The 16,509-nt window shown below is 45.5% G+C and overlaps 1 protein-coding gene across 5 annotated transcripts in view; it reads left to right on the top strand.

The window, feature by feature from the left end:
• Positions 1 to 16,509, top strand: part of MCF2L (MCF.2 cell line derived transforming sequence like) — a 398,998-nt gene that overhangs the window by 365,215 nt on the left and 17,274 nt on the right. For all 5 annotated transcript variants that reach the window (XM_069757895.1, XM_069757893.1, XM_069757896.1 and 2 more), the window contains 2 exons: positions 2,470 to 2,691; positions 7,984 to 8,076. In XM_069757895.1, coding sequence (XP_069613996.1) covers positions 2,470 to 2,691; positions 7,984 to 8,076 — 315 coding nt within the window. The remainder of the gene's footprint in view (positions 1 to 2,469; positions 2,692 to 7,983; positions 8,077 to 16,509) is intronic.

Raw genomic sequence — 16,509 nt, 5'->3', positions numbered from 1 at the left:
GCCTCTGGACACTACACTGACAGACACAGCAAACCTTCTTGCCACAGCTCGCATTGATGTCCCATCCTGGATGAGCTGCACTACCTGAGCCACTTGTGTGGGTTGTAGAGTCCCTCTCCTGCTACCACGAGTGTAAAAGCACAACCAACATTCAAAATTGACCAAAACATCAGCCAGAAAGCATTGTTACTGAGATGTGGTCTGTGGTCCCCACCTGCAGAACCATTCCTTTATTGAGTGTGTCTTGATAATTGCCAATAATTTCCATCTGTTGTCTATTCCATTTGCAAAACAGCATGTGAAAGTGATTGTCAAACAGTGTTGCTTCCTATGTGGACAGTTTGATTTCACAGAAGTTTGATTTACTTGGAGTTATATTCTGTTGTTTAAGTGCTCCCTTTATTTTTTTGAGCAGTGTGTATGTATGTATGTATATATATATATATATATATATATATATATATATATATATATATATACAGTTAGGTCCATATTTATTTGGACAGAGACAACATTTTTCTAATTTTGGTTATAGACATTACCACAATGAATTTTAAACAAAACAATTCAGATGCAGTTGAAGTTCAGACTTTCAGCTTTCATTTGAGGGTATCCACACTAAAATTGGATGAAGGGTTTAGGAGTTTCAGCTCCTTAACATGTGCCACCCTGTTTTTAAAGGGACCAAAAGTAATTGGACAGATTCAATAATTTTAAATAAAACGTTCATTTTTAGTACTTGGTTGAAAACCCTTCGTAGGCAATGACTGCCTGAAGTCTTGAACTTATGGACATCACCAGATGCTGTGTTTCCTCCTTTTTGATGCTCTGCCAGGCCTTAACTGCAGTGGTTCTCAGTTGCTGTTTGTTTATGGGCCTTTCTGTCTGAAGTTTAACTTTAACAAGTGACAAATGCTGCTCAATTGGGTTGAGATCAGGTGACTGACTTGGCCATTCAAGAATATTCCACTTCTTTGCTTTAATAAACTCCTGGGTTGCTTTGGCTTTATGTTTTAGGTCATTGTCCATCTGTAGTACGAAACGACGACCAATCAGTTTGGATGCATTTGGCTGGATCTGAGCACACAGTATGTCTCTGAGTACCTCAGAATTCATTCGGCTGCTTCTGTCCTGTGTCACATCATCAATAAACACTAGTGACCCAGTGCCACTGGCAGCCATGCATGCCCAAGCCATCTCACTGCCTCCGCCGTGTTTTATAGATGATGTGGTATGCTTTGGATCATGAGCTGTACCACGCCTTCGCCATACTTTTCTCTTTCCATCATTCTGGCAGAGGTTGAACTTGGTTACATCTGTCTAAAGAATGTTCTTCCAGAACTGTGCTGGCTTCTTTAGATGTTTTTTAGCAAAGTCCAGTCTAGCGTTTTTATTCTTGATGCTTATGAGTGGTTTGCACCGTGCAGTGAACCCTCTGTATTTACTTTCATGCAGTCTTCTCTTTATGGTAGATTTGGATATTGATACGCCGGCCTCCTGGAGAGTGTTGGTCACTTGGTTGGCTGTTGTGAAGGGGTTTCTCTTCACCATGGAGATTATTCTGCGATCATCCACCACTGTTGTCTTCCGTGGGCGCCCAGGTCTTTTTGCATTGATGAGTTCACCAGTGCTTTCTTTTGCTTTCAGGATGTACCAAACTGTAGATTTTGCCACTCCTAATATTGTAGCAATTTCTCGGATGGGTTTTTTTTGTTTTCGCAGCTTAAGGATGGCTTGTGTCACCTGCATGGAGAGCTCCTTTGACAGCATGTTTACTTCACAGCAAAACCTTCCAAATGAAAGCACCACACCTCAAATCAACTCCAGGCCTTTTATCTGCTTAATTGAGAATGACATAACGAAGGGATTGCCCACACCTGTCCATGAAATAGCCTTGGAGTCAATTGTCCAATTACTTTTGGTCCCTTTAAAAACAGGGTGGCACATGTTAAGGAGCTGAAACTCGTAAACCCTTCATCCACTTTTAATGTGGATATGCTCAAATGAAAGCTGAAAGTTGGAACTTCAACTGCATCTGAATTGTTTTGTTTAAAATTCATTGTGGTAATGTCTATAACAAAAAATTAGAAAAATGTTGTCTCTGTCCAAATATATATGGACCTAACTGTATATATATATATATATATATATATACACTTATACATTTATTTGTGCATATATACGTTTCTGTGTGTGTAAATATATATATATATATATATATATATATATATATATATATATTAAGCATATGTCTGTGTTTAATACGTAGATTCAACTGCAAATATTTTGCTGTAACCCAGTTACGATAAGCAATGCCTTTTACCTGTGGTTTATAGAAGTTTATCCATGTTTTAGAATATTGATAATACATATTACACTTTTTACATTTTCCTTTAATCCATTGTGACCTCAGGTTTAACTAATCCTGGTATAGTGCTAATAACCGTTAATATAAATTCTTCTTTCTAGGGGAACTTGAATGATCTTGGCAAACTTTTAATGCAAGGGTCCTTTAATGTGTGGACAGAACATAAAAAGGGACATTCTAAAGTAAAGGACCTGGCAAGATTTAAACCAATGCAGAGACATCTCTTCCTGCATGAAAAGGCGGTCCTGTTCTGCAAGAAGAGAGAAGAGAATGGCGAGGGATACGAGAAGGCTCCTTCCTATAGCTTCAAACATTCCTTAAATGTAAGTCTGTTAGAAACACTAAATATTCTATGCCAAAACACATAGAAAATGAATATTCACACTGCTACTCCTTTCCGATTTTCTATACCTTTTTTTTGTAAGTAATGTAGCATTCGTAAAATAACCAGCAGAAGAAATCGCAATGGATTCCATTAAAAGTATGTGCATATGTGATCTATATACTGTATATAATTGTCTAAGGGGTACTTCTGTCTTTCTGTCTGCAACTTCCGTCACGGAAATCCCGTGTCGCTGATTGGTCTCGCCAGCTGCCTGTCCTGGTTGCCGCGACCAATCAGCGACGGGCATAGTCCTGCCGAGAATTAGTCCCTCCGTACTCACATCCAGTCAGTGCCCGGCGCCCGCTCCATACTCCCGTCCAGTCAGTGTTCACACATGGTTAATGACAGCTTTAACGGACCGCGTTATGCCGCGGGTAACGCACTCCGTTAATGCCGCTATTAACCCTGTGTGACCAACTTTTTACTATTGATGCTGCCTATGCAGCATCAATAGTAAAAAGATCTAATGTTAAAAATAATAACAAAAAAAAAATTAAAAAAAACTGCTATTCTCACCTTCTGTCGTCCGCCGAGCCACGCACACCTGCCGCCAGCTTCCGTTCCCAGAGATGCATTGCAAAATTACCCAGACGACTTAGCGGTCTCGCGAGACCGCTACTTCATCTGGGTAATTTCGCAATGCATCCTGGGAACGGAAGCCGGCGGCAGCCGCGCGCATGGACAAAGCTTCGCTGGACCCGGCGGGTGAGTATATAGCTATTTTTTATTTTAATTATTTTTGTTAACAGGATATGGTGCCCACACTGCTGTATACTACGTGGGCTGTGTTATATACTACGTGGGCTGTGTTATATACTGCGTGGGCTGCGTTATATACTACATGGCTGCTATATACTACGTAGGCAGTGTTATATACTATGTGGCCAATGTTTTATACTGTGTGGGCTGCGTTATATACTACATGGCTGCTATATACTACGTGGGCAATGTTATATACTATGTGGGCAATGTTATATACTGCGTGGGCTGTGTTATATACTACGTGGGAAATGTTATATACTGCGTGGGCTGTGTTATATACTGTTGGGGCTGTGTTATATACTGCGTGGCCACTGTTATACACTGCGTGGCCTGTATTAACGCATCGGGTATTCAAGAATATGTCATGGCCTGTGCTATATAATATGTGGCTGCTATATATATACATACATACATACATATTCTAGAATACCCGATGCGTTAGAATCGGGCCACCATCTAGTTATATATAATATGTTTGTGTGTGTATGTATATATACTATATATATATATATATCATGGTGGCTCAGTGGATAGTACTGCAGCCTTGCAGCCCTGGTGCTGTGGGTTCTAATCCCACATTGGAAAAATCTGCAAGGAGTTTGTATGTTCTCCCCAGGTTTGCGCGGGTTTCCTCCAGGTACTCCGGTTTCCTCCCACATTCCAAAGACATACTGATAGGGAATTTAGATTGTGAGCCCCATCGGGGACAGTGATGATAATGTGTGCAAAACTGTAAAGCGCTGCGGAATATGCTATCGCTATATACAAATAAAGATTATTATTATAGATAAAGGGCCGCCATCAGGGTGAACAGAGGGCGCCCACATCGAGACCCATCTCTTCTAATCACCGGGTCCCAGAGACGGGATTATGCAGGTGCCACGGACGGACATACCGCCGGTGCAACTGCATCGGGGCCCAAAGGTGGAGGGGGGCCCCTGCAGGCAGGGTTGTATTGCTCATAGTATGCAGCCGCTATTGGCTACAGAGTCAAGATTGCGGGCGGGCGTAAGAGGGGCCTAGTGTCATGTCCCTCCCGTAATCATGCGAATACCCAGAGCCAGGGAGGAAGCGGTGCACGGAGTGCATGAGTTCAAAAAGGGGGCATGTCATGCAGGGAGAGACGCTGGCCAATGAACCCTTTCCCCATAGAAAAGAGGGCTCACTGGCTGCCGTCTCTGTTCTCCTGCATAGCGCGTATGGTGTGTATTCAAGTGTAGTCAGGGGCTCGGGCCGCAGAGCACAGAGAGGACAACTGTGGAGAAAGAGCAGGACTTACCTTGCATCTTCTGCCTCCTCCACTGTTCTATTAGCCACAGGCTGCAGCATCACCTCACAGAGAAGAGGTTGGGGGAGGAGGATCACTGCATGGGACAGCACGGCAGCAGCAGGGGGCCGATAGCAGCCCTCACTGCTGTGTCCCTTTTTCCCACAGTGGGTTGTGCAGTCCTCTCCAGCTGATCTCTGAACTATGAGGCCGACCTGCTCCTCATCTCATCTGAACACTTGAGGTCATAAATGTGTGTTGTGTGCATCTGTGTATCTATGTACAATATACAGCTCTGGCAAAAATTAAGAGACCACTGCAAAATATATTTGAGTAAAATGTAAATTGTTCTTTTAGTCTTTAAACTTCTGACAACATGTCTCCAAATTTCCAAAGAATAATTTTTGTATTTTTTTTTCTGAAAAGGAGAAATGGTCAAAATGTAAAAAAAAAAACCCCAGTGCTTTAAGACTTCAAATAATGCAACGAAAACAAGTTCAGAATCATTTACAAACAACAATACTTATGTTTTAACTCAGGAAGAGTTCAGAAGTCAATATTTTGTGGACTAACCATGATTTTTAATCACAGCTTTCATGCGTCTTGACATGCTTTCCACCAGTCTTTCACACTGCTTCTTGTACACAAATTTAGGCAGTTTGATGGCTTGTGACTATGCATCATCCTCTTGATTACATTCCATAGGTTTTCAATGGGGTTCAGGTCTGGAGATTCGGCTGCCCAGGACAGGGTTTTGATGTAGTGGTCTCTTAATTTTTGACAGAGCTGTATATATGTTCATTTGTGCTCAAAAGTTTACATACCCCAGCAGAATTTTTGGTTTCTTGGCCTTTTTTCAGAGAATATAAATGATAACACCAAAACTTTTTCTCCACTTATGGTTAGTGGTTGGGTGAAGCTATTTATTGTCAAACTACTTCTCTGTTTAAATAATAATGACAACCCAAAATGTCCGAATGACCCTGATCAAAAATTTACATACCCCATTTCTTAATACCGTGAATTGCCCCCTCTAACATCAATGACAGCGTGAAGTCTTTTATGGTAGTTGTGGATGAGGTTCTTTATTTTCTCAGATGGTAAAGCTGCCCACTCTTCTTGGTAAAAAGCCTCCAGTTCCTTTAAATTCCTGGGCTGTCTAGCATGAACTGTTCGCTTGAGATCTCCCCAGAGTGGCTCAATGATATTGAGGTCAGGAGGCTGAGATGGCCACTCCAGAACCTTTACTTTATTCTGTTGTAGCCAATGACAGGTCGACTTGGTCCTGTGTTTTGAATCGTTGTCATGTTGGAAGTCCAAGTATGTCCCATGCGCAGCAGTTTTTGCTAATAAAATGCTACATTCATCTTTCCTTCAACTTTGACCAAATTTCCTGTGCCTTTGTAGCTCACACATCCCCAAAACATCAGCGGTCCACCTCTGTGCTTTACAGTAGGAATGGTGTTCTTTTCATTATAGGCCTTGTTGACCTCTCTCCAAATGTAACGTTTATGATTGTGGCCAAGAAGTTAAATTTTGGTCTCATCACTCTAAATTACCTTTGTTCCAGAAGTTTTGAGGCTTGTCTCTGTGCTGCTTTGCGTATTGTAGGAGAGATACTTTGTGGCATTTGCCCAGTAATGGCTTTTTTCTGGCAACTCGACCATGCCGCCCATTTTCCTTCAAGTGCCTCCTTATTGTGCATCTTGAAACAGCCACACTGCTAGTTTTCAGAGAGTCCTGTATTTCAACTGATGTTATTTGTGGGGTTTTCTTTGCATCCCAAACAATATACCGGGCAGTTGTGGATGACACTTTTGTTGGTCTACCTGGCCATGGTTTTGTTTTTACAGAGCCCCTGATTTTCCATTTGTTAATCACAGTTTGAACGTTGCTGACTGGCATTATCAATTCCTTGGATATCATTTTGTATCCCTTTCCTGTTTTATACAGTTCAACTACTTTTTCCAGTAGATCCGTTGACAATTCTTTTGCTTTCCCCATGACTCCCAATCCAGAAACATCAGTGAAAGATGCAAGAGTCTGTCTGGATCCCAGAAACTCACTCAGCTTTTATGTTCACACTGATTACAAGCAAACAGGTCACAGGTGAGGACATTACCTTTAGTAGCCAGTCAAACCCATTTGTATCAACTTCTGTGCATGTTATCAGGCCAAAATCACCAGGGTATGTGAACTTTTGATCAGGGTCATTTGGATGTTTTGTGTTATCATTATGACTTAAAAAGAGAAAACACAATAGTTTGACAATAAATAGCTTCACCCAACCACTAACCATGAGTGGAGAAAAAGTTTTGGTGTTATCATCCATATTCTCTGAAAAAAGTCCAAGAAAGCAAAAATTCTGCTGGGGTATGTTAACTATTGAGCACAACTGTATGTATGTATGTGTGTGTGTATATATAATATGTATGTACTATATATGTGGGTGTATATATGTACATACACACATATACATTAGATCATTATAATAGTGTAGCAAGCGGAAGATAAGTTCATGACCCTTAAACATGACTATATAAAGTCAATATATGAGGATTTAACTATAAGGTAAGGGCGAGATCCACAAATCCACAACCCCAAAAAATCGCTCATTTAATATGACTACCTCCTACACCGTGCTCTTTTTCCCAGAGCACCGGATGTCACCAAACAACAAAATGAAAAAATAGGGAATAGGTGAGAGAGAAATGAAGAAAAAACAATAAGACAAGACTAGGTAGCAGGAAGGGAAATTCAGAGAGAGCATTCATCTGCTCCCCATTTCCATCTTTTTGGATTTTTGTTTGTTTTTGTTTTTTTTACGTTCCTCATTAAAAGTGAAGTTTTACTGGTAAAGGTTTGCTATTATACATCTGATAAGACTATTATGTTACTATATAGAAAGCTTATTTTGACTACCACTATGTTTGCCTGTTAGAAATCTGGGAGGAAGGTCAATTATAAGTAATTCTGTAAAGTAACTTACTATTGTTCACCTCTCTGTACAGACATTACTACTTTACTGACCGTATAGACTAGGCTGGGGTGGTTGTGAGGTATAAACAACACCCAAATTTTGTGTTTAAAGTCACAATCACCTCCCATTAAAGGATAATTGCTGGTTATTCTGGAGATGTAACCATGGGCTTCCTGTTCTCTTTCATACAAATGTTAGATCTTGTTTTCTATTTTGACCAGATGGCATCTGTTGGAATTACAGAATATGTAAAGGGAGACAATAGGAAATTTGAAATCTGGTACAATGCAAGAGAAGAAGTATATATTGTGCAGGTAATGTTGTTCTGTTATATAACATTTATTTAAGATCATTACCAGGGAGAGTTAGACGGTGTGTATAAGGAAAAAAACTGTAGGGTTCAAAAGAAATGGTTTGGTTGCTTCATATGTTGTAATTATTGAGAGACTGATTATGCATGTTTATGGGAAAATGGAGGACGAGGTGGAGGAGTTGTCAACCAAATAGGCATTCGGCAGACAATTATCTAATATTTTACCAGGAATCATCCCACATTAATAGTTTGTAGCATAACCAATTTATCCATTGTATATTGAATTACACTCAGGCAGTTGCTAAATACGGTAATTTCATGTTCGCCTTGGAATATCTCTCAGTGATGTTAACCCAGGAAAATATGGCTATATAAACACTTTAGTAAAATGTCTTTCCTATGCAATGGTAAAAAATGTATGCTGACACATACCACCTTGATAGAGACCAAAACAATATTGGCTTTTATCATGCAAATAAAGCCCATGGATGTGGGTATTTCCACAATCAACGTTATCTCTTATCCAAACATTTATCTTGCTGACCTTCACCCCCATCCATGGAGCAATTTGGGATCCAGAGCCCCATTTTTGTAATTGCTGAGCAAGGACTGGCTGGCAAACTTTAGCATGGGGGCAAACACAAACCATTAGACCAGGAGTGGTGACCAATCCGTAGGCCACGTGTACACACGTCACCACATACACACTCAAACACACACGTCACCATGTACACATTCATACATGCATCATCATCATGTACACACTCAAATACTCTTCACTACATACTCATACACGTCATCATGTACACACTCAAATACTCGTCACTACATACTCATACACGTCATCATGTACACACTCAAATACTCGTCACTACATACTCATACACATCATCATGTACACACTCAAATACTCGTCACTACATACTCATACACGTCATCATGTACACACTCAAATACTCGTCACTACATATTCATACACATCATCATGTACACACTCAAATACTCGTCACTACATACTCATACACGTCATCATGTACACACTCAAATACTCGTCACTACATACTCATACACGTCATCATGTACACACTCAAATACTCGTCACTACATACTCATACACATCATCATGTACACACTCAAATACTCGTCACTACGTACTCATACATGTCATCATGTACACACATATCCCCGCTTACATACTATTACGCACGTCACCACTGACACACTCATACACAAACATCACCACGTACACACACGGCATGGTGGTAACACTCATACACACACAAGTCACCATGTACACACTCAATTCAAACACCACAGTCACCACATACACATTCATACACATGTCACTATGTAGATGGACTCAAACAAACACAAAAATGGACTCGTACATATGTCTCTCCTTACATATCACCACATACATGGATGCACACACTTCACCAGGTATACAGATGCACAGAGAAAAACATCACAACGTACACAGAGGCAAACAGACACATGTCACCATGTATGCAGATGCACACATAAACACTAGTGATGAGTGCGTATACTCGTTTGTTAGGGCTAGCGGAACGCACCAAATAATAAGACTGATAGTGTACGGTGCATTCGTAGCCCGGGGTCCACCGTACAGAGATGGAACCTGCTGCTGAGTAATGACGGACTATATGGCGGTACTCATAAGTATACTCGCGTGGGTTAAACTTCACCCAACGTGAAGGAAGCGATCCTGTTGCGTCACAGGATCGCGGTACCGCACATAGAAGGCGAGCAAGCAGTCAGCGAACTTAACCCCAACTAGGATTGAAGTCCGATTAGACCACTTGCTGACACAACACCGCAACAGGGTGTGTTAGGCAACTCTTATAATTAGAGCACCAAAGTGCGAACTGTGCCGTGCTGGCAGGCACCACTAAGCACCCAGACGTGGGTCAGGAAGCGCACTACTGGCGCGTGGCGCCGCACTGGCGGTCACAGCAATAGACGCTGATACGTGTGTGACACGTTGAGTGATTTGTCGGGCGCTAGATAGCAGCCATACTCCATACGCGAACAGTCATACAATAGGGTAGGGGTATTTAATGAACGACTTGCACTCACAACAAACACACGTATTCAATTGTACACTAGCGCATGGCCGTGCGGTCATGCGCAGTTTATATAGTTGCAGCACAGGAAGTGGCCACAGAAACTTTGCCCTTCCAAGACCTGCCAAGAGGTCCAATGGAATGTGCTGCAGAGCCTGAGCACATGACCCTCGATCTCCAACGGGAGATCTTGCCCTGGGCATGCTCAGTGTGCGCAAACAAGGACTTAGTCCCAGGGAAGTCTGCTCGCCGCTGACCAGCACTGACTTTAATGGCAGGAGCTGAAGAAGCAGCAGTAACTCTCTGTACAGAGTGAGAGCGAGCAAGACACTGGGAGCGACGTCCCCGCTGAGCAGACTCCACTGCGGCCGGAGGAGAATGGGAGACCGCAGCGGAAACGGATCGAGATTCCCGCTGTGCAGCAGAGGAAACTCGACTCCTAACATTACCCCCCCCTCCTAGGCCCCCCCCTCCTTGGGCCTCGCTACGCTCGAAGGCAGCAATGAGCTGTGGGGCTCGAATGTTTTCAGCAGGCTCCCAAGACCTGTCCTCTGGACCATAACCCTTCCAATCCACCAAATAAAACTTTTTGCCGCGTACCACCTTGCACCCCAAAATAGCGTTCACCTCGTAATCGTCCGTAGACGAACCCGATGTCCCGGCAGATGACTCGGAAAACCAGGACATGTATACGGGTTTCAAGAGGGACACATGAAAGGTGTCGGTGATACCCAAGCGTGGAGGAAGAGCCAGGCGGTAGACCACAGGATTAACCTGTTCGAGAACCTTGAAGGGACCCAAGTAGCGAGGAGCAAACTTAGTGGACTCAACTCGCAGCCTAATGTTACGGGCGGAGAGCCACACCAAGTCGCCAGGGGCAAAAGTCAGAGCGGGGTGCCGATGAACATCGGCGGAGGACCGCATTCTCTCCTTGGAGGCCCGAATGGCATCCTGCGTGCGATCCCAAATGTCCCGTGCCTCCACAGCCCAGTCTGCCACCCTGGGATCAGCGGAAGACACAGGCATGGGCACAGGAACACGCGGATGCTGGCCGTAATTTAAGAGGAATGGAGTCTGACCGGTGGAGTCGGCAACGGCATTGTTAAGTGCAAACTCTGCCCACGGTAGCAAGGATGCCCAGTCATCCTGTCTGGCAGAAACAAAATGTCGCAGATATGTGACCAAGGTCTGGTTGGCCCTTTCTACCAACCCATTCGTCTCGGGATGATATGCCGAAGAGAGATTTAACTCAATACTGAGTAGACGACATAGCTCCCTCCAGAATCGAGACGCAAACTGGGGACCCCGGTCACTAACAATTTTGTCTGGCATACCGTGTAAGCGAAAGATATGTTTGATAAACAAGACAGCCAACGCCCGTGCAGATGGTAGCCGTGGATGAGGCACCAAATGCACCATTTTGGAAAAATGATCGGTGATCACCCAGATAATGGTGCAATTACGAGACTTGGGTAAGCCAACCACAAAGTCCATCCCGACCATCTCCCAGGGCCTGTCAGCCACGGGCAGAGGATAAAGCAAACCAGCTGGCCGTTGCCGAGGAGTCTTGTTCCTGGCGCAAGAGACACACGCCCGAACGTACTCCGCGACATCACGAGCCATATGCGGCCACCAGTATGTCCTCGCCAGTAACTCTGATGTCCTTTTAGTACCAAAATGTCCACCCACCCTGGACGAGTGCGCCCAAGAGAGAACCTCCGGTCGCAAACTAGATGGAACAAAAGTCTTGCCCGGGGGCACAGACTCCAGTGAAACCGGGGCCACGGTTCTCAAACTCTCGGGGGGACAATAAGCCGAGGCTCCTCCTCCTCCTCCGCAGATGACACAACGGAGCGAGAGAGAGCGTCGGCCCGAATGTTCTTCTCCCCAGAAAGGAAATGGAGGGTGAAATGAAACCGGGAGAAGAACAAGGACCATCTGGCCTGGCGAGAATTCAACCGCTGAGCTGTCTGCAGATGCACCAAATTTTTGTGATCTGTGAAGACTTGGAAGGGAAAACGTGCTCCCTCCAAGAGATGTCTCCACTCCGAGAAAGCCAACTTCATGGCTAGCAACTCCCTGTCCCCGATGGAATAATTCCTCTCTGCTGGTGCGAAGGTCTTGGAGAAAAAGAAGCAAGGATGCTTCCGACCTTGAGCATCCTTTTGGAAGAGGACTGCTCCAGCACCAACAGAAGAGGCATCCACCTCCATGATAAATGGCTTATCAACATCGGGGCAATGAAGAATGGGAGCGCTAGCGAAGTGTGACTTTATAGAGATAAAGGCCTTGGAGACCTCCTCAGACCACAATTTGGGATTCGCCCCCTTCTTGGTGAGGGCAACCAAGGGAGCTACCAAAGTTGAGAAATGCGGGATGAACTGGCGATAATAATTGATGAACCCCATAAAGCGCTGCACCGCTTTAAGAGAATGGAGTTCCTGCCAGTCCATCACAGCCTGTAGTTTGGCAGGATCCATAGCCAATCCCTGGGCTGAGATGATGTAGCCTAGGAAAGGTAAGGACTCCTGCTCAAACATACACTTCTCCAACTTGGCATAGAGGGAGTTTGCCCGTAGGAGGTCGAAGACTTTGCAAACATCTCTCCGGTGGGAGTCAATATCTGGAGAGTAGATGAGAATATCATCCAGATAGACTACGACCGAGGTGGAAAGCATATCCCGGAAGATATCGTTCACAAAGTCTTGGAAAACGGCTGGGGCATTACAGAGCCCAAAGGGCATCACCAGATATTCATAGTGCCCATCCCTGGTGTTAAAAGCCGTCTTCCATTCGTCCCCCTCACGGATGCGAATCAGGTTGTAAGCACCCCGCAGATCTAATTTAGTAAATACCCTTGCTCCCCGAAGCCTATCGAAGAGCTCAGATATCAAAGGCAAAGGGTATTTATTCTTAACGGTGATGGCGTTAAGACCCCTGTAGTCTATGCATGGACGCAATCCCCACTCTTCTTCTGCACGAAGAAGAACCCTGCCCCAGCAGGTGACACTGACTTCCTGATGAACCCTCTTGCCAGATTTTCCTGGATGTACTGTGACATTGCCTCTGTCTCCGGGAGAGATAGCGGATAGACTCGACCCCGGGGAGGCTCAGCACCAGGCAAGAGGTCAATAGGACAGTCATAGGGGCGATGGGGCGGAAGGGTCTCCACCGCCTTTTTGGAGAATACGTCTGCATACGACCAATACTGCTTGGGGAGAGAGGAAAGATCTGCGGGTACCTCAGTTGTAGCTACCTGAACGCACTCCCTCTGACACCTACCCCCACAAGATTCACCCCATCCCAGAATTCTGCCTGAGGACCACTCGATATGAGGAGAGTGGTACCGTAGCCAAGGTATTCCCAACAGGACCTCATCAATTCCCTCTGGAATGACGAGCAGAGAAATAATCTCCTGATGAGATGGCGACATGGACAGAGTAAAAGGGATGGTCTAGTGAGTTATCTGTGAGGGCAGAGTCGACCCATTCACCACTCGTACCGTTACAGGTTGAGCTAGCATAACCAGAGGTATTGCGTGGCGTTGGGCGAAGGCAGAAGACATTAAATTGCCCTCCGCCCCAGAATCCACGCAGAGCTCTACCGAGTGGGAGAATGAGCCTAAAGTAATTGTCCCCTTAAAGGACAATTTAGAGGCAAACGTCGCCGTGTCTAGTGTACCTCCACCTACGACCACTAGACGCTGACGTTTCCTCGACCGCTGAGGACATCTGGTGGCTAAATGTCCAGACTGCTGGCAAACATGACAGACCCTGAGTGCACAAGCGGTCCGGGACTTAGGTCCCGCTTGTGACACTTCCCTGGCCTCATGTGACTCAGGAACCAGGACCGGAGATTCCAGAGGTTTGGCGAAAGTAGGAGCCAGCCGAAACCTCTGCCTACACTGGGCTCGCTCTAACCTCCGCTCGTTAAAACGGAGGTCAATTCGAGTGGAGACTGTTATTAACTCCTCCAGTGTGGCAGGAATCTCCCTAGTGGCCAGAGCGTCCTTTACATGGTCAGCCAAGCCCCTCCAAAATATGGGGATAAGAGCTTTATCCGACCATTCCAGCTCAGATGCTAAAGTGCGGAATTGGACGGCAAAATGACTGACCAAGGACTCACCCTGAGTTAATGCCAGCAGTTGGAGCGCAGTGTCATGGGTGACTTGAGGTCCTAAAAAGACCTGTTTTAAAGTGCTCAAAAATAGAGGAGCACTCTGCACCACATGATCGCCACGCTCCCACAGTGGCGTAGCCCATTCCAACGCCCTGTCCGACAATAGAGACACAATAAATCCCACCTTAGCCCGCTCTGTGGGGAAACGTGCAGCCAGAAGCTCGAGATGAATAGAGCACTGACTCACGAATCCCCTACAAAATTTGCTATTACCAGAAAATTTTTCTGGCAGCGGAAGGCGAGAAAATGTCGGTACAGGGGTGGCAATGGACAAAGTTGCTGCAGCCACGCTGGCAGCCTGTACAGCAACTGCGGTAACATCCACAGCTGAGGTTGCGCTCTCGAGAGCCGCCAACCTACCCTCCAGCTGCTGTATATACCGCAGGGATTGCTGTTTGTCCGTCATCACTAGCCAGACCCTGGCGCTAGTGTAATGTTAGGGCTAGCGGAACGCACCAAATAATAAGACTGATAGTGTACGGTGCGTTCGTAGCCCGGGGTCCACCGTGCAGAGATGGAACCTGCTGCTGAGTAATGACGGACTATATGGCGGTACTCATAAGTATACTCGCGTGGGTTAAACTTCACCCAACGTGAAGGAAGCGATCCTGTTGCGTCACAGGATCGCGGTACCGCACATAGAAGGCGAGCAAGCAGTCAGCGAACTTAACCCCAACTAGGATTGAAGTCCGATTAGACCACTTGCTGACACAACACCGCAACAGGGTGTGTTAGGCAACTCTTATAATTAGAGCACCGAAGTGCGAACTGTGCCGTGCTGGCAGGCACCACTAAGCACTCAGACGTGGGTCAGGAAGCGCACTACTGGCGCGTGGCGCCGCACTGGCGGTCACAGCAATAGACGCTGATACGTGTGTGACACGTTGAGTGATTTGTCGGGCGCTAGATAGCAGCCATACTCCATACGCGAACAGTCATACAATAGGGTAGGGGTATTTAATGAACGACTTGCACTCACAACAAACACAAGTATTCAATTGTACACTAGCGCATGGCCGTGCGGTCATGCGCAGTTTATATAGTTGCAGCACAGGAAGTGGCCACAGAAACTTTGCCCTTCCAAGACCTGCCAAGAGGTCCAATGGAATGTGCTGCAGAGCCTGAGCACATGACCCTCGATCTCCAACGGGAGATCTTGCCCTGGGCATGCTCAGTGTGCGCAAACAAGGACTTAGTCCCAGGGAAGGCCGCTCGCCGCTGACCAGCACTGACTTTAATGGCAGGAGCTGAAGAAGCAGCAGTAACTCTCTGTACAGAGTGAGAGCGAGCAAGACACTGGGAGCGACGTCCCCGCTGAACAGACTCCACTGCGGCCGGAGGAGAATGGGAGACCGCAGCGGAGACGGATCGAGATTCCCCCTGTGCAGCAGAGGAAACTCGACTCCTAACACTCGTTACTCGGGTTTTCAGAGCATGCTCGGGTGGTCTCCCGAGTATTTTGTAGTGCTCGGACATTTAATTTTCGTCACCTCAGCTGCATGATTTACGGCTGCTGGACAGCCTGAATACATGTAGGAATTCCCTAACAAACAGGCTTTCCTCACATGTATTCAGCCTGTCAAGCAGCCATAAATCATGCAGCTGAGGCGATGAAAACTAAATGTCCGAGCACTACAAAATACTCGGAGACCACCCGAGCGTGCTCTGGGAGACCCGAGCAACAATGCTATTCGCTCATCACTAATAAACACATCACCGCATAGGTGGTCGTGTACATATACACGTCGCCATGTACACGGAAGCACACATACACACATCAGCACTTATGCGGACGCACACATATAAAGGACTACACTGCAGTGCCGATGAGGCTGCATTTAATCACACAGAATTAAACATTGAAAATTATTCTCCTATTTCTGCCTGCCCCACCTGCTCCCCTGTAGCGGAGTTTCATTCTTCCCCCCCAAATATGTAAGTAGAAGCCTGATACCTTACCATAAGCCTCCCTTATTGCCTGTAGTTACTCACACTTCTGTATAAAGGTCTTTCCACATGATGTGGGGCAGCCGGCAGCATCCTCATTGGCAGTTCAGCACTGTCTGCTTCCTGCTCTCTGATTGGTAAAGCAGCCATCAATAGACACATCGCAGCCTATAGTGACTGCAGCTTCACCAGAGAGCAGAGGGTACACTGTATCCTCTAGTGAC

Source organism: Ranitomeya imitator, chromosome 3, assembly GCF_032444005.1.
Source record: "Ranitomeya imitator isolate aRanImi1 chromosome 3, aRanImi1.pri, whole genome shotgun sequence".
NCBI lineage: Eukaryota > Metazoa > Chordata > Amphibia > Anura > Dendrobatidae > Ranitomeya > Ranitomeya imitator.
This window is presented reverse-complemented; position numbering and strand designations above follow the sequence as displayed.